Source organism: Lissotriton helveticus, chromosome 1_1 (assembly GCF_964261635.1).
Source record: "Lissotriton helveticus chromosome 1_1, aLisHel1.1, whole genome shotgun sequence".
Lineage (NCBI taxonomy): Eukaryota > Metazoa > Chordata > Amphibia > Caudata > Salamandridae > Lissotriton > Lissotriton helveticus.
The window spans coordinates 885,171,239-885,190,538 of record NC_136057.1 but is presented as its reverse complement, the minus strand read 5'-3'; the positions used below and the strand labels follow the sequence as shown (position 1 = coordinate 885,190,538).

Genomic DNA, 19,300 nt, shown 5'->3' with positions numbered 1-19,300 from the left:
TGTGTCTAGGAGAAAATCTTCTTCAATGTCATCAGAATGCATTGGCACTCCATGGTAAACAGCAGCTCTGTTTAAGAGATGACTAAAACCAATATTATTTTCTGGAGGAGAAGTTTTGGTTGGGTATGACAGTGGATCAGGAATGTCGGGCACATTTTGTGTGTTTGTAAAATCCCATGGTACTTTTTTGGGGTTAGAAAAATCCCATATACCCTCATCTACAGGGTATGAATCAGTTTCTCCTATATCCTCCCCATCACCTATATCGTATTCATCATCAGTATGCTGAGGTGAATGTGATGATTCTGGAGAATGTACAGGAGAGACTTGAGGTGAAATGTGAGGAAGAATAGGAGAGGGAGGAGGTATAGGAGAGGGAGGGTGCATAGGAGACGTAGCACAGTCCTTTTTCTTGGCAGGTACTACAGGTGAGGGTAGAGTATCTGCTGGTCTCTTTTTAGGAGGTATAGCACCTACATGACCTGTCTTTGGGTTTATGTAGATCTTCTTTTGTTGAGGATCTGGTGTAAAAAGTTCCTCCTGATCTACAACCTTCTTAGGCGTCGATTTTCTCCGCTCCGGCGGAGGTTGCCTTGTATCTTTAGCCTTGGGAGGTGGTAAAATGTCCTGTGGCAAAGTTTTTGGTGCCGAAGGTGTTGTTTTCGGCTTGGTAGGCGTGGTCGAGGGTTTATGAGTCTCGGAATCAGACCTTGTGGGTTTCGGCACTGAAGAGGGTGTTTTTGGTGTAGAAGTTGGTCTCGTCGGCTTCGAGGCGTCGGACGCTGGCTTCGCATCTTTATGTTTAGAAGTGGCCGGCTTCGGAGCCGGGACTTCTTTCGGTTTCGGCACCGGTGCAGTTTTAGGTTTCGGTGCCGGTACGTCTTTAGGCTTTGGTGCAGAAGGGTCTTTTGGCTTCTATGTCGAAGGATCTTTGGGTTTTGGTGCCAAAGGAATAGGTGGAATTGGCACATGCGGCTTGCTCTGTGTCGAAGCACCGGAAGGCTTAGTTAGTTTCTTCGGAGCCGGGCCAGAAGGCGGGGCTTTTGAAGCAGGTATTCGGTCTCGACTGGGCCCTTTGGGCGGAGTGCTGATCTTTGCCTTCGGTTTGGGCAGTGTATGTGGTGCAGGGGAAGTAGTACTCACATGCTGACCCGATGGAATGGAGTCATCTGAGTCGTCTGCCTCTGATACGATCTGGAGATCAGGCGAATCTTCTTCGGGGACGAGTGGAACTTCGTCATCGAAGATATCTTCCGGTTCTGGGGCTGCTCTCCTCATTCCGTGTCGACGGGCCCTCCGATCCCGGATAGTTTTCTTCGATCGTAATGAGGAACAAGCTGTGCAGGTCGACGCGTCATGTTCCGGTGATAGACAGAGGTTGCAAACCTCGTGGTGGTCGCTATGTGGGAACTTTGCTCGACATTTCGGGCATTTTTTTAACAGAGTTTTGTCCATGAGGTGTAGGCCGCACGGCGTCGATAGGCCCAACGGCCAGCGTCGATGACCGGAATGGAGCGGATGACGTCGAAAGTTATTGTACTCGATGTCGAAAATAGTTTAGGATGTTTTTGCGTTTCGAAGTTGCTGAAAAGTGTTTTTCTAGCCGGAGCGGAGAAACTTTCATCCGAACTCAGTGGCGGAAAAAAACAATCTAACGATGGAGCCAATGCCCATGTGCAGTATTGTCCAAGGGAGGAGTCACCTATCTCGTGACTACAAAGACTTCTTCCAAGAAGACAACAACCTGCAATCATCCGAGCCCAACACCAGGTGGCGATCTAATGCAAAAGTGTACGATCTGCAGCTCATATGCCTCGACCATTACTTTTAAGGCAGAAAACATTACAGTCTTTTGGAGGTTAACTTATGGAGGACTGAATCTGAAGAATCTCATTAAATATTTTTTAAGAGCTATTATATCAGAATTTGGGGTTTTAAAAGAAGCAATGGCTATTATTAGGACCTGTTAGACCCCTAAATCCTTCGATAGAAGAGAAGTTCAAACCTCTGAACAATGTTTATTGTCTTTTCCCTCTCCATCTACTTTTCCACTCTCTCCCCATGCATCCATTTTTATTTCTAAATATGCCATGCCTTTAAAGAGTTGGTGTGTTTATTTGCAATATGGTTTAGGATGTTATCTTCCTCTTACCAACATAACAAAACAAAAAATAATAAACACGTACAAAATTCTGTTTTAAAAAAGGGAAATAAGGCAAAAGAAAACCATGAATCCCTGGAAAGGGTAAAACAGCATCTCCAGATCAAACAGCTCCCAGTTTCTAGAAATGTAACAGAATCTATAAATAGTAAGGTCAATCTTGGTTACCAAAAAACACAAGCATTGGAAATGCAATAGGTCTCGCCTTTAAGTTAAAGCTATTTGCTTTGCGAATGGCATTATATTTTAGCTATGTCTTATAGAGTGTATGTATGTGATATGTTGTGGCTTTATGTTGTTAGAATTGTAATTGTTAGTTGTGAAGCAGTTTAAAGCAAAGCGTTAGTAGGAAAGGAGCAGTGTTTAAGATTTGGGAATGGAGAATGATTAGAAGAATAGCATGAGGGTTAATGAAGTATAGTGAGGAGTAGAATAGCATGAGGCAGGAGAAAGGGGCGGGGGAGAGTAAATAGAAAGAAAGCTTGAGTAGGCTAGGTAGTTTGTGTATGAAGGGGTGAATGAAGTCTAGATAGAGTGCCAGAAATAGTGTGTGTGAGAAAGAGAGGAAGAAGGAGAGAGAAATGTATAGATGTAGAAAGTATAAAGAGGCTGCGTTTGTGTACGCAGAAGAAACCAAAAGAAGAGGAGGAGAATGTGTGTTTGTAGTTTGGATTTTTAAAAAGTTATTGTAAAAAAATTGTGCTAAAAGAGCAGAGTGTGAGAGTGGTGTCAGAGAAAGTAGGAGAGCGAGACGGAGTGGTGTGAGTAGAATGGGAGGGAGACTTCCCTAGATAAACAAGAAATGATTGTGTTTTGTAGTGCATCAGGCTTTTTCAGTCCACTGGGCAAGGTATAAACACCAGATGCTAACATTTCCTATGTTAAAGAGCTGGATAAAAAAACAAGTCTATTGATGGGGAATGTACGACACAATAATAGAACACACATACCATGAACTAAATCGCCTTTAATTATTAACTTTTTCGTATTTAGCTTACTTTTCAGAATTTCATAAAGTTAATGTGTGCACTGATCAAAATTGCCAGTACAGCATTAATTTTCAGCTCGCAGTGTTACTATTTTATTTCTGGGGTTGTTGTGAGTCCTCAGAAAGCATACTCCCTGCCCCCCTCACTCTTCTTTTTACAGGACGTCAGAAATGCCCCTGCCCCCTTCCTTTTTCCCAGCAGGGTTTTATGATAGCTGCGTATAAATGTGCCCTGTAGGGATGCGGAAGTCTGTGATAGGGATAATAAACTTTGTAACGCGAGCTTTGTAATTGTTAGTATGTGTCCCTACCACGGAGGGAGGGATGGCGGGCACTGATATTTTAAGAAAGAGGCAAAGGTTTGTAAGCAAAATTATTAACTAACGAGTGTGGAAGGCTGATGGCTGACAAAGCCATGTTATGGCAAAAAACAATACTTCTTTCGGTTGTGAAAGACTGCTGGGAATGTTGCTGGCTTACAGACGATTGTGTATGGCTTCTGCAATACACAGCTACTAAGCTTCCTCTCCCCCTCCCTGAATATACGAACTGCTGCTTCAAATGAATCGCCGGGATGGGAGGTTCAGACAGAAAACTTCAAAATAGTAGTCCTAGTGTGAACGGGGCTGAATCAGCAACAAGAAGGCAATACTTATGAATTAAAATATACACCGGCATCGCAAACTAATACATGCGCATCACCCGAAAAAGTAATTTTGATGTGGGTAAAGGTGTATATTTTCAAGCAATGAGCATTAACAGCACCTAAGCACTTCCGTGAATTAAGTTATTTGCTGTTGTGGCTTGATAAAGTAGATGGGTAAGAAACACTACCAGCATACGAAAAACAACAAAACGTCCATCACCGACAGCCAATACGGAGCGTGGATCCTCTGTGAGGCGGAGGGGGCACGCAGCCCAAGCTCGACGGTGCCCCTCCATGTAAGCCAGGCAGAGCAACAGCCCGTACAGGAAGCTTAAATATAGCAGTCCCAAAGTGAGAGGGCTTTTGAAAAGTAAAGGCTTAAGCCAGAGCCAGCAGCTGAGCGCAGCAGCCCACACCACAGTGAAGAATGTGTTTCATTGTCCGCCTGTCTCCACTGACATTCGCATGCAATTCGTAAATCAGAATGTAGGCTCAGATAGAGCGACATGTGGGAGGTAGGGAGGGGACCCAGACATGAACGGCAAAGCAGCGATCAAGGAAATAATAGCCTACAAAAGACAACAAGGCGAGGAGGGCGAGGAGGAGGGCCACGCCCCAACCACGACAGAGCTTACATTTGTCGGCAGGGTCCGACAGATCCGTCCGGGAGGGGTAAAAAACAGATGCCACACTGCATGCAATTAAGTGCGAGCGAAGCGGAGGAAAACTGTAATTAGGCGCCACTTCTTCGGGACTGCACGGAAGTTACCAGAGGATCAACAGCCAACAGAAATCAAGAAAATAACAGTAGTGCCAGACTTAAACCAATCGCAAAGGGCAGGAGAAATTACAAGGAGTTGAAGCCAATATACAGATTACTTTGAGTCTCGCTGAGCATGCAGCGCACGGGCTGCTAAGCCGAGACCTAAAAAAAGAAAATGCAGTTAAAAAGAAATGTGGGAAATCAAAACGAAATTACTATACCTGCTATGAAGCCTCAGTTTAACACATTAAATTTATAAGGAGTGGCAAACCTTTTTTGCTATTTAGATATTTACAAAGTAAGGAAAAAAGAAAGAAGATTAACCCTTTAAATCACACAACACTCTTTTTGATACAAAGTTAAATGTCCTCTCTTAGGTAATAAACAGTTTAGTTTTGGGAATAATTCTGCGAGGAAAGAAGTGACAGCTGTTTACTTTTATTCAACTCTAGCCAAAAAAGTGAGTTAGGTTTTGTAGCAGAAGAATATATATACGCCTTATTACGAGTACGGCGGTCGCTGGACCGACATACTTGCAGTGGTTATCCGATCACTGCCACCACTTCGGGCCCTCCTGCAGTATTTTGAGTGTGGCAGTCGGACCGCCACAAAACCGCCACGTCTGGATTGATCCAGGATCCCACGGCAGTGGTGTAGCAGTCAGGAGAAGTAATATGCTCGTGTTGCCGCTCAAGCATCGCCGAGCATATTACTAGTTGCCTGTCCACTGCCCATTTCATGGGATGTTGTGCCCCCCCTGGAATTGCACCCCTGTTCCTGAATGGTGTGGCATGCAAGACATGGTGCATGCCAGACCCTGCAGGAATGTTCCTGGTATCCCTGCTCCAAACAGTAGGCATCTTGCTGGCTTTGCCACAGGCGACTCATCATGTCGAGAAGAAAAAGGAGAAAAAAGGACTTCATGTTACGTACAGCTACATCAAGAAGAGCGCATAAGGGGCTCATCGGATTACAAACTGTGAAGGACTTAGCATGGACAAAAATCGAGAAGATCCTTCTTCACTCTATTAATACCTGCATGTTGACCTGCCTGAGAAGACCGGCATCATTGAAGAACTGTGAAGCGCATACAGAAGAAACCGGAGTGCCTATATGGCACAGTTTTTGCAGCCCACCCATCTTCAGAAGAAAGAAAACTGGAGTGATCATGGGCTTTGGCAGATCACTGGTCTCAAGTGCTTTCCACATTGTTTGAACAGTGCAGCGCATCTTTCCACATATAGGTATCACACAGAAGTAAAAGGCTACCAATGGTTCCTCTGATCCTCCTGCAAAACATGAAAGAAGCGCTTGCTCTTCTTCAACATATTATGTCTGACTGCACATGCTAAAAACCAGTATCAAAATTCCACAATGATGAAAGGGTAACCAGGGCCACATTATGGATATGCCAAACAGCCCTACTCTGTGCTGCATTGCACACAGGAAGTCGGGCATAGACATACAATACACTGTATCACAACACATGTGCTGTTTCCAGCACAGATTTGAGCCTGTACTGAACTGCCAGTCCACCTTTCACTGTGCAGGTGGCAACCAGAGTGACTTTCAAAGGGGCAGTCATCACCCCCCTGCGGACAGGTGCAATGAGAGACTGCGCTGGTCTGCATGGGGATGCCTGAAGGGCTCCCTGGCCCCTACTTAACCTACCCTGACGCCCTCTGAGTGTCTGAGTCTGAGTGCCTCCAGAAGGCCTCTACGCCTCTGCGTCTTAAATACGCCACAGGCCCAAAGACATAGGATTCCCTAGTTTATAACGGGCCATCCGACCCATGCAAATGAAACTACACCCTCTTCCGATTGCGCTGATCCATGTTTAGCACCGCTGAGGTCTGTATTACAGAAGAGACCACGCATCTATTGCCCCTTCTGTAATATAAAGTGCCCTTGGGGTGCATAATGCAGTGCATGCTCTCAGTGTGCCCCCGAGTATTTTCTATAATACAACCCAAGAAGTCAAAATACAATAACCACCCGACAGGACAAAACCAAATCTCTCTCACAAAGGTGGTTGGGCAAAAACTAATTCTAATGTTCACAGCCACACCGTCACAGGAACACAAGAATTGCAAGTCACTACTCAGCACGTACAACACCAAGGTACTCCTAGTCACAAACACGAGCCAAAACACATACCCAAATTCAAAAATAATATACAGTTTAAGTGTTCTTAAGCCTTTGCATAAGAGCACTGCACAGGCTATAACATATAACACACTTCACAAGTAGCCCAGCCTATACACCAACACCCTTTCAAGCAAGCACAACTTACACAGTGGCATGCTACATGTCTACCAAAGTGCTTAGAACCTCAACAGATATAAAATGCTATACAAATTCAATACAACAGAACACAGAACCCACCTGTCATGCCTTCCTCATGTCCACAGCCTTCCAACAAATAAAGCATCATTCCTATTTATATTGCCACAATAAAATATTTCATTATCTGTTGATTTGTTTGATTGGCGTGACATATATCTCCCTGATACCTCAGAATTCCATGAACACTCCCCCAGTTTCGCACCCCAGTTCTATTTGGCAATCACTTCGCATCGAGCCTTACTGTTGCCAGGATATGCAATCCAACCAAATGTATCCTAATGCAGTTTTTTATTGTAAACTATAAATGCCAATAAAAACATGGTTTTAAAAAACAAAACTGTATATTGGTTTGATAAATGCTATTTTCTGCATTTCTTATGTATTGTTTTCTGCTTCAAATTATCGAAAATGCTTAGGTTGAGGCCACCAGCTTCTAGTAATTTCTCAGTGGAGGTTATTATGTGGGGGACCACAGAAGTCAAAAAGTTAACGACTGTAAAAGAGGATGTGTTTAATAAATCCTCTAGTTTCGATTGGGTTTTTCTTTTAAATTTAAAACACAGATTTTTCAGGTGTCCATTCTGCCATTTACGGTGTATCTCTGCAATCAACGCTGGGTGACAAAGATTGTTTAGGGCAAATATTTAAAAAAAAAATCGATTAAGAGAGTAGCCTAACCTGAGAAAATTGCAGAGTTTTTGATGGCCTTAAGAATTTCATGGACAGCTAGTTCTGCCTCTGCGGACAATATCAGCACACCAACAGTATATACTGCAACTTTACGTAAGAACGATGGAAAGAGAACCCCTTTAATACTTGAGTTTGACTGAATGCTCACTAGTAAAGGTTCAATAGTTATTAAGAAGAGAAGAGGTGAAAGATAACAACTTTTTCTCGTACCTTCAGTGAGGCAAAATGTATCCAATCTAATGTCATTAATGAACAAGTTAATTATCTTCAGTATCACTTTATCTGGTAGAGACTATATCTAAGCGCAGATTCCTCACCTTAGATTATTCACCAGGCGTCAGACTGGATCCTGAAATTTTGGACATCTGCGTGCCATTAGGTTGTGTCATGCGGCTCTGTACCAACATCGTCCATGTCAGAAGTGACATGCATGGTGCCAATATATGCACCAGCCCAGTGTGCTGACATCAGTTTCTTGTGTGACTATTTCTGTGCCAAATTTGCAGAGCCATGACTGAATGACGGGTGACCAGTGTGCCGAAACGAACAAGATCTTTTGGTTGAAAAGCCCACTTTGCAGAGCGAGGAGGATGGGCGGGTCGGTGAGGAATCTGAGCAGGTAGAGTCTTTACCAGAAAAAGCGTTTTAGTAGGTAAGTTACTTGTTTTTCTGACAGATATTTCTAACCACAGATTCCACTCCTTAGAACCAATTTCCAAGCAAAGCCGCTCTGAAGGTGGATCTGCAAACTAGCTTAAACCAAAAAGTCCTGAATTACTGAAAGAGCAAAATACCCTTCTCGATGGACCTGACTGTTCCTGCAGTAGTGTTTCTTGAACATATGGAATGACGCCCACATAGCAGCCTGACAGACGTCCAGGACAGGCACTCCACAAGGTAACACAGTAGTAGCCGCTTTGGCTCTGATAGAAAAGCCCACAAACCTTCAGGAAGTGGCTTCTTAGCTAATGCGTAGCAGATTTTTATGCAGAACACAATCCAACACGAGATGGTCTGTTTCTGCACTGCCTTGCCTTGCCTTTTTTCGCTTCAGCAAACTCAACGAAGAGCTGATTATTCACCAAGTGTTCTTTGGTACGATCAATGTAAAAGGAGAGGGCTCTCATAGAGTCCAACAATGGAGCTTCTACTCCTCAACAAAGGGAGGAGTTGAGGTGAAAAGGGTGGGAAGAAGGTTGATCTGGCCGACAGGGAATGGGGTGACCATTTTCAACAGGAAAGAGGCCCAGTCCCGAAGCACCAGTTTGTCTGGGTAGAAGCTGCTGTAAGGAGGGTTACCAGAAAGGTGGCACAATAAGTGTGGCTGCACACTATTAGCATCTAATTTACAAGCCATGGGTACAGGTAGGCCCATGTACTAGGGACTTAAAATTAAATTAAATGTGCCAATTAGATTTAGTCCTATTTTACAATGTTTAGGGAGACAGTTAAGCACTTTACCACTGGTTAGCAGGGAAAAAGTAGAATGAGTTCTAATGTTTATTAAACCGGTTCAGCAACAGAAGGGAAAAACTGTGGATGACTCTCCAAAAAGGGCCAAGGTCCAACAGTAATATTCATTTTCTATCTGTCCCACTTTTAAAAACCAAACACCCTGCCTTGGGGGCTATGAAGTCTCGATGGGGTTACTTACTAATATTTAAAAGGAAGGGCAATACCTGTCAAAAAGCATGTTTTGATAAGTCGCACAGCAGGTTTTACATTACAGTATTCAGGCTAATCAGGGTAGGCATGTACAGATGTTTAAAGTAGTGTATGGCACAATTGGTGTCCACAAGCGGCATTTCACTTTCAGTCCCTTGGTGCACTTTATACACCAAATACTAGGGACATACAGGAAAGTTAAAGGTACCAATCGGGAATAAACCAATGTAACCATGTTCAAAGGGGGATCACAGGCTCTTCATTCCCATTTTCCAGGTGCAGAGTTCCAAAGACAGCACAAATAGGGTCCAGAAAAAGGTGAAAACATGTGGCGTGACCATGCAGAAAAAGGCAATTTCCTATAATTGGTTTATAAATATGTGGCCAAGAAAGGAAATGTAGATGGAATAGAATTAACTTTGTGCATCACAACTGTGTGTAAAGATACTCAACCACAGGCTCTCTGCTTAGAAGTGACACACTTGTGTTACTAGTGAAATAAAATGTTCTAATGTTATTCTGAGAACTGTGTCGATGGACTGCAACACAACATGCTTGTCTTGGATAAGGTTCTTCATTAGACCGAGTGTGACAGGAAGCATGTTGGAGGTATACATGAATGAGAATACACCAGGTTCACTCATCAATTTAAGCATTAGGACAGAAGAAGCCCACATATTTGAGCTAAGTGGTTGATAAGGCCAAGAGCTGTAATGTATATGGCAAAAACCATGAATCCTGTCCTTGGCGGTCCTATCACAAACTTTTGTTATAAAGTATGTTCGTGCCATAATGATTGCAACTATTAAAGTGGTGTCCAGCCTAAATAGAACAGTCTGGCAATCTTACACAAGGCCTGATGAAACAGTTTAAAAGGCCTAGTAAAGCGAAATTCTTAAAGTTGGAAATAGTGTGGAAGTGACTGTACAAGTAGTATACCCAGAGAGCAGTTGCTGGGTACTGCTGCGCAATGTTTGTCAAATAGCCAATTTAATGTCTTATGCTTGTACATCCATTCATTTTTCCTCTGAGGTGACCTGAAGAAATTCATGTGTATTGATTTCTGAATGAAATGCCCATATTACTTTCAGCCAGTAAAGATAAGTGAGCAGTTTTTGAAAGTGAATTGGGGCAGGCAAAAGCGGGAAATAACATAAGTCACTATGGCCTTATGGTGTATGGTGTGGGCCGTCTCTCTTCCTTTTTTTTCGTATGTCTGTATTAATATACAGTTTTATGCTTAAATATGTGAATTGTATATGCTTTTCCTAAGGCATGTGTTAATTACCTGAGCAAAAGTGTTCTACATTTTGAAAATGTAGCCCCACTTGAGTCATGTTATTATCAAGTATTCATAAGGCTCGGTCAGACTTTATTTGTTCCACATTTGCAGCTCACACAGAGCCATCAACAATAATGTACAGTGATACAACATACTAAGAATAGAAAGGGGACAGACAGAGTGCAATCCCTTCCAGTTGCAATGTTTGTCACTCAATCATTGGGTCACTGGTTTGATAGGTACATGGAATAAACTGAGATTGCAGAATATGCCAAAGTTGTTACTTCATCTTGTATTGCGGATACAGAAATATTGTGTAGCTGCATTTACAATTCTATTTGTCATGTAAAAAAGCGAAAATATGGCTATTAATTTGATGCACACATCTCAGATTTCACATATTTCAACAGACATATTTACCACTCACCCTTGATCATTTCTAATAGCCCCCATTACTCCAAGAACTAGAGGCCAGCCAGGCCCCAGACTGTCTCCTTGATTTTGAAGAATCTGCAGCACACACTCCAGCTGCTTCAGCCTTATGTCATGATGGACTATGTTGGACAGCTCCTTTAAGGGGTGTAGCAAAAGTAGTTGCAGCCTCTGGAAGACAGGATAGCAAAAATAATACCAGAGCATACTACAATCTGTCTTAGTGAAATGCAACATCACATTTTTGTGTTATAACCTGGAAATAAAAAAGAATCTTGAAAATAATGTGGTAGATTTGGTTATAAATGCTTCTCTTAAATAAATTTGGCTAATATTTCTGTAAATATGCTGCTTTAGAAGAAATCTCTGCAAACAGACAAAACATGTTTACAAGATGAATTACATTCTCAGTTTATAATACATATTTAGTTGTGCGAACTCCAATTACGAGAGGAACCAAACAATTATGCTGGCAAATTCGATTGTTTTGGTAGTCATAACAGGCAAAAGACCAGAAAAAAGTCAAACAGAAAGCATCCAGAAAATGCCAAGAATCATGCTAGTTAGTCCACTGTAAATTTAATTGAAAACCATTATTAATGTGGGTGGATTTCCAGAGGACCTAGTGCAGCAGTTAATTGTACCACTAGCTTAAGCTTTTGCTTTCTGTGTTTCAGGAGAGAGGCACAAACACTGGAGGCATCCAAACATTGGAGGTGTGTCCTGCTCTTTGTACTTCTCATTCTGCAGCTATCAGCACACTTATTGGGTAGCACTTTCCTTCTCAATTGCAGGACCTGGGCTTAACAATGGAGGCTGGGAAGAAGACTGGAGATGTAATATAATTTGTGTAGTGCAAGCTAATCACCTGTGAGGGTCTCTAGGCACTGAGAATACGCAGAGGGCCTGGATCTTCAGACAAAGAGCCAGGTCTTCAGTTTCGTGTGGGATGTTGTGAGCGTGGTGGCTGTTCTGATTTCCACTACCTTGGAGTCATGGTGGCACACATTGCTGCACCCTAACATAGGCAGAGTGATTGATTCATTGCGCTCGTCTGTCACGTTCTGGAATAGGCTGCCACTGCTGCTCATGGACCGGATCGTAGCGATATCTAAAATGGTGCACCTGCAGTGCTGTCTGTATACGATCCAGAACTCCCTGTGTTCGCTGTCCTCGGGGGTGTTCAGGCAGCTAGACACCGTACTCACCTCCTTAACTTGGGCCGTAAATGTAGCAGAGGGGCTCTCGTCAAACTGCGGTGGAGCTATGAGGATGGTGGTCTGGAGGTACCACAGATAGAACTCTATTATTACGCCTCTCTAATGCAGCATGCAGCTCAGCAACAACTGGGGGAAGCAACTGCTGACCGTCATAGCTGTTGTAACTGAACTCCCAGTATTACTAATGGAAGGCTCCACAGCATCTAACTCCTTGCCCTATGTGATGAAACAGATTGTCCATGTGTAGCAGAGGCTCATGGCTCCGGTCCTTTGACGTGCTCTTTTAAACGGTAACTACTGTAATGGATACTTGCGCCAGTCAGACGCATAGAGGGAAATATGCCTTTTCAGGCGTGGATTGAGGGTGGCTATCAGTTACTAGGGAACTTGTACTCCAATGAGCACTTTACCTTGCTCGAGGGTTCCCAGGTTGCCTTAGCGCTGGGGCCAGGACAATTCTTACAATGCAGGCTTAACAGAGCTAGCTTGGCAGACCTGAACTATATTCCCTGAGGTGCCAGTGACCTCGAGCACTCTGGGGACTCTGCTGACCTGCGGATCGGTCACCATTTGGTGTCCCTGCTGCAAAGAGAGTTGAGGGCGGACGTGGTGAGCTGCCCTCTACGTGCTCGAGTGACCTGGGAAACCAAGATAGGTACTCCTAGAGAAGATGCCGGGTGGAACAGTATCTGTGCCTTCACCAAGACCCCGGTTTAGGCTGATCCATTATACCTGGTTGGACGAGTGCCCGCACTGAAACTTGCCGATGCCAACTTCCTACACATGGTCTGGGGGTGTCCACAGGTGCATGACTTCTGGGTTCGGTGGTGGGGAGAATAACTCATACCACGTCTTTGCACAGAGCCATCACCAAGCTGTTCTGCCTACTGACAAAGATCACAAAACCTAAAGGCCGTAAGATGGCATATAAGTATTTGCAGCTGGCATTAGTGCAGCCTCGTCGAAGGGTGGCCAACACGTGGATGGATCAATGCGCCCCTTCTGCAGAACACTGGCTCAAAGATGTAGCAGAGTCAACCCTGGAGGAGGAAATACACATGTAGCAAAGCATAAGGGAAGCGAGTTAGGGGAAGACCTAGACAGATGGAAGGCCCTGGGAGACAGATTCACAGATCCCGAAGATGTTCCTTCAAGCGAGGTAAACACAGACACTGACCCTGAAGCCTAGGCTGCCTGCATCTCCCGGAGGGGAAGGACTAACTGCGATCTGCCTGTTGAGTTCCTATGTATGGTGTCTGGATGATTAACTCTTGAGTGCTTATAACTATCTAGTTTAAATTGAGGTTACTACCTCACCTGTACACTGCAAATAGCAACTGTTGTCTCAACAGGTTCCTCATGGTCCTCAACAGGACAGTTGTATATGGGATAACTGTTGACTGCAGAGGTAGATTCTTCTCTATTGCGTTGATTGTTAACAGGTTGCTCTATGACAGTTCAGACAAGAACACTGACAGAGCCTCTTTGGAGCTGAATTTCCCAACATCATGTGCACAGAGTGCTATGAAGCCTTTTAGGTGCCTTGTCACAGGAATAATTAGATTTTTCCTTTTGAGATACAGATAGTGGAGCTAAATTTATGCTCCAGATTCTCTTTAAATGCTTCCTCTTTTGCATAACTTTTGTGGAAGTGTTTGGTGGGGCACTGCAAAGGAAATCATCCCCTGACCAGGAGGAATTCCATTGGGTAGGGATTTTTTTTTAACTACAAGAGCCAAATGGCTAGCTTCTGTTCCTGGCCCCTGAAGGTCTTTGTAGCTAAGCTCTTCCAAATTTCACAGCAAGACGCTTACCACTTGAAGTGTCAGCAATATAGACACTTGTCATGAGGTTCATTAGTGCAGATTTCACTGTCTACATGAGAAATATGGCTTGAAAATAGATTTCTACTCCTTGTCCGTGTTGATGACAGACTGAACATCTCCCCAGGGCCAGAAAACATCAAATAACTTTAGAGATAAGTTGCAGTTAAGAGTATCTGAATCTAGGGAAAAATTCCAGGGAATTTGAAGAAAAGATAAAAATGTAGTAAGTATGCCACAACAGATCTGTAGCTTCTAGGAAAAGTAAAAACAGCTCAGGGTCCCAGCCATAATGAAAATCCCTAGCATTATCATACCTGGGATGCAAAAGCATCCCCCACTTAAAAGGAAATCCAGAGATTCCCTTTTCTGGTACTGCATGGTACTTTCAAGGGAATCCCTGGGATTCTCTTTATGTGAGATGCAGTGGTGCTGGAATATTTTTTTGGAGTGCGGGTTCTGGCCATCAAATCACCTAATTTAAGTGCCTTGATTATACTTTCCATGTTGCTGATATACATGTTGATGGAGCAAGGTTTCATACGTAAAGAAACTTGCTTGTATTCAATCCTCTCGTAATAACATGTAACAAATTAACCAACATGTTTTGTGATTACTAAAACCGCACTACACAACATTTCTAGTATGTAGGGGAAGCTTGCGTATGTGTGTCACTAACCAGTAATCCGAATGTCCTCCGAAAACGCGAGAACCCTTTTGCGCATGCGTATGCTGCATCTACGTGGTATGACGTCTTTCACTTTTGGTGGGAATTTCTTGCAGCTGCGCACTAGTGCCAAAGATGGCCGCTTCAAACCTCACATGCTAATAGACATGCTTTTGCTTGAACTAAACCATGCATGTTCTGCTAAACCATTAATGCTGTAGATAAAATAAAGTAAGGGGGTTAGAGTAGAAATAAGAGGTATACAGTGCATTCATGTATTTTTGTATTGTAACGTGTCTTTCTTTGACTGTATAGCTCGCATTTGGGCCTGAAGTGTGTCTGAAAACTCCATTTTGAATTTGATGTACATGCGCACTCGAACACGGAGAACCTTGAAGCCCTGGCATTGAAAGCCTGCCAAAGCTCATCTTACCCGCGATGTGCCTGGGAAACTCACCCCATGACCCCGGGAGAGGAAGACAACTAGCAAAATTGTTGAACATTGTATACTAAATGAAATAATAAGTGCTGGGTGGAATAAAATTCACGGGAAAGTAAATTATGGGCGGGAACATTGATCGATTACATCAAATGGAAAGGACTTCAAACTGGTATGGTGTGATGACCTCTCCTCGTCTTTTTGACCAATCAAATGAAGGGAACACATAGAATTTGCAACATTTGGGGGTAGTACACATTCTGAAATGGTATAACTAAGGTAGGCTTAGTCAGTTAGATTGTCCGATTTGTCACAGACCTGTCACTGACACAACGTATGCTGGAGAAGAATCATTGATGCCACAGACCTCAGAGGGCTGGTTGCGCATTCTGAAAGAAGAATCAGGAAATTGCTGAGGGGGAAGACTCTGTCACCCAGAGGGATTTTCAAGAGTAGCCGCAGAGAGGGGTGTGACCCTGGCACTGCACTTAGTGGAAGGCACCTGTTTCGTCTTGCACCTGTTCTGTCGGCACCTGATTAGTCGGGAGCTCTTTCTTGTCCCAGCCCATGGCCAGGGTTGGTCCTTGCACCATTCTAGGTGAATATAATCTGTGTGGTATGTCCTTGTACCATTTTTCCTTTACTTTTTCACCTTTCCCAGGTACCAATGTCTAAAAATATTCTCTTAAAGTCTTGCAGAATTCATGCTTTAATAGTTATTTTCTTACTTGCAAAGTCCCTAATTTCACTATTGTGGCACTTGACTCATAAAATATTGCATAGATAAAGGGGTCGATTCCGATCCGGTAAAATCCCCGTCCGTACGAATCGTATCCGGAGCCGTTTCTGTACGACTCGTATGGACGCCGTACGACCGGACGATTCCGATCCCGATCGGCCGACCCGGACGCGATTCGTACGGTACACGTCGATTCGTACGGAAAAGCGCACGATCACCTACACACCGTACGGCGCGTACCCCCCATTATCGCAGGGGTACACGCCGTACCCCTGTGATCATGCGGGGTACGTGCCGTACACCCAGCGTACATGGGGTACGTGCCGTACACCCACCGTACATGGGGTACGGTGCGTACCCCATGTACGCTGGGTGTACGGCACGTACCCCGCTTGATCACAGGGGTACGGCGCGTACCCCTGCGATCATGGGGGGTACGTGCCGTACCCGGGGGTGGCGTTCCGTACCTGTTTCGGCGCGAACTCTGCGTTTACGACTGTTTTCGGCTCCCGTGGGAAAAGGGTCGTACGGCGCGTACCCGACACGAATCGTACTTGCTGGGTCGTAAAAACCAGCCGCGAACCGTAGTGATGTCGCGTACAGCCGGTTCCGAGTGAGACTCGTACGGAGATTTGAGTCGTACGGAGTCCTGTACGACTCGTACGGAGTTTGGCACCTGGTACGGATCGTACTTCGTCGTACGTACGGGACGTCTACGGGTACGATTCGTATGGGGGAAAAACTCTCCGTACGACGATTCGGAGCGCATTTTACCGGATCGGAATCGACCCCAAAGTATTTAAAACTTTCCCGAGTCTGTGGTTATTTTATGAAGGTAAATGTTCTTCTCCACCTATTATTCTAACTCCCTGATCCTTAGATTTAGGACTTAGATCACAAGTGACAAGGATTTGGTAAGTCATGGGGTACAGGTAGAAGTCCTAAGGTGAATAAAACTCTGATAGGAAGGAAGTTAAGTGGGATTACTGGTCCAAAGTGTGAATATTTATGGGCCCAGGTGAGTATGATAAACTGAGCCGGTAACCACGCGCCATCAATGTTTAGATATTTACTTTGTAAAGCAAGCACATGTCTTTGTGTATGTGTTCGAAAACCTCTGGATTACTGTGGCCTTCTCCTTTCTATGAATGCCAGTAAAGGTGGAGCTAGTTAAAATGACATATTATCCTAAACCTGTAGTCAGGAAGAAAACAAGTTACTTTCCTGTAACTGCAGTTCTCCAGTATTGGAAACTTTAATAGATTCACATGCTTGAATCATTCCCAGTTGTCAAGATGGGATCCCCCGGGTTATCAAAAAAGCAATGCTTAATTCAATACAAAGCAGAAAAAAGGCCCAGGCCCATTTCAGTTTTGTAACTTATAACTCTCGTTTTGTTAAAGAGACCAAAAATAATCCTTGAACCAATCAGGACCCTTCACCCTCTAGAACATCCCTGAGAGAACCTTAGACCTTAAGATTTTCCGAGCCCTTGTGCCCAAGATAACCCTGTGCAAAAATTCAAAGGTGAGCCTCTCAGGGGAGGAGGGCGGGTCGCATGCAAATCTATGAAAGTTTCCAATACTGGAGAACTACAGTTACACGTAAGTAACTTATTTTCTTACTCCAGTAGTGGAACTTTCATAGATTCACATGCTTGAATCAGAGTAGCTAGCAGTACGTAGCACATTTTATTCTGCATGAACTTGAACATATGCAAGGGTGTGCTTTAAATTGTCCATTTGTACGGAGGAACAGCTTTACCTGATAAAACCATCGAACTCCCAATCGTTAAATATTCCATGCTTAACCTTAATAATTGTAAACATCACAGAGAATACACAGTTCTTTTGGAAACCACTACATTAGAAATCTCTACACTGTGAGAAATGCATTTATAATAAAATGTGCACATTCTAACAGTAAAAAGGAAGGAGGGATGAAAGAGAGAACTCACCGTCACTGTAAAAGGTTTCTCAGCACCGCCTGTCCCACTGCTACATCACAGACAGTAGCTGCATCCAGGCAGTAATGCCTGGTGAAGGTGTGTGTACTATTCCAGGTAGCAGCCCTGCATATATCCTGGACAGGAACTCCAGCAAACAAACCAGTGGATGTAGATACTGCTCTTTTCTGTTACCTGCCAAGGATTGGGACTGCGAGCTACTTTACCCCGGACTGCTCTTCCCTTCACTTCTCGCGGTACCCACTTCGCGGGTCCTGCTTCGTTCTGGACTTTGCTGACTGGGATTCCTCTGAGGCTGCTGTGGGTCAACCTACCTAACGCCCAAACTCCATCTTGGGGCGGTTGTAGGTGCAGGGCTGCGAGCGAGGGTAGGCGCAGGACTCCAAGTCCCAGGAGCGCCTGCCCGTCTCCATTACCATCAGCTGAGACGCTCTCCCTGCAGGCTCCTCCCCCGCCTCAGCGCTGTTAAAATCCCCTGTGCCTGGGGCCTCGCTGGATTGCTTCTTTTCTGTTACCTGCCAAGGATTGGGACTGCGAGCTACTTTACCCCGGACTGCTCTTCCCTTCACTTCTCGCGGTACCCGCTTCGCGGGTCCCGCTTCGTTCTGGACTTTGCTGACTGGGATTCCTCTGAGGCTGCTGTGGGTCAACCTACCTAACGCCCAAACTCCATCTTGGGGCGGTTGTAGGTGCAGGGCTGCGAGCGAGGGTAGGCGCAGGACTCCAAGTTCCAGGAGCGCCTGCCCGTCTCCATTACCATCAGCTGAGACGCTCTCCCTGCAGGCTCCTCCCCTCTTACGCACAATCTATAACTTACCACTCTGGTGCCGCTGCGCGGGAGCGCGCCGGGAGAAGCCCGGGACAAGGGCGGGCCCTCTGTGGCCCTCCGTGGCCTGCAGAGCCTGGCCTGGGCAGGCCCCTTTATTTTTTATTCTTACACGTATTATATTTGTTATGGCCATTGCCCACGGGTTGTAAGTTCAGCAGCTACTTACCCGTTTGGTACTAGTTATATATACATATAGTTATATATACAGTTAGCCTTTTGTGTTATCCACTTTAGTGTTAACTTGCTGTTGGGATTTTGGCTAGCATCTGTTATTTCTCTCTCTATCCTGTTTTCCCTCCCCTAGCGATGTCTACTTGTAAAACTCGTAGCCAGAGAGCAGGTAATGCTAAAACAAAAAAGTTATTGGCACTCTAGACAACCTCATTTCGCGTACTAATTCTCTGATAGATCAGGGAATTTCTCTTATGGAAAGGAGGGTTTCGATGGATCTTGTTCAAGCGAAAAGATCATCATTAGGCAACATTGCTCTAATTCATTCCCCGATCCGAGGAACAAATAATTCTGCTCCTCTTTCTAGTCAGTCAATTGATGACCCACCCCCTGCCAGTGCTTACCATCACTACCTATTAACTCTCCTCCTATGAGTATACCATCTATTGTCAATCCTAATTCAAATAATTCAG

At 44.4% G+C, this 19,300-nt stretch overlaps 1 protein-coding gene across 2 annotated transcripts in view; it reads right to left on the bottom strand.

The window, feature by feature from the left end:
* MON2 (MON2 regulator of endosome-to-Golgi trafficking) overlaps positions 1-19,300 on the bottom strand; it is a 1,009,595-nt gene that overhangs the window by 278,942 nt on the left and 711,353 nt on the right. For both annotated transcript variants that reach the window (XM_078675668.1, XM_078675659.1), the window contains exon 22: positions 10,969-11,144. In XM_078675668.1, the coding sequence (XP_078531794.1) occupies positions 10,969-11,144 (176 nt within the window). The remainder of the gene's footprint in view (positions 1-10,968; positions 11,145-19,300) is intronic.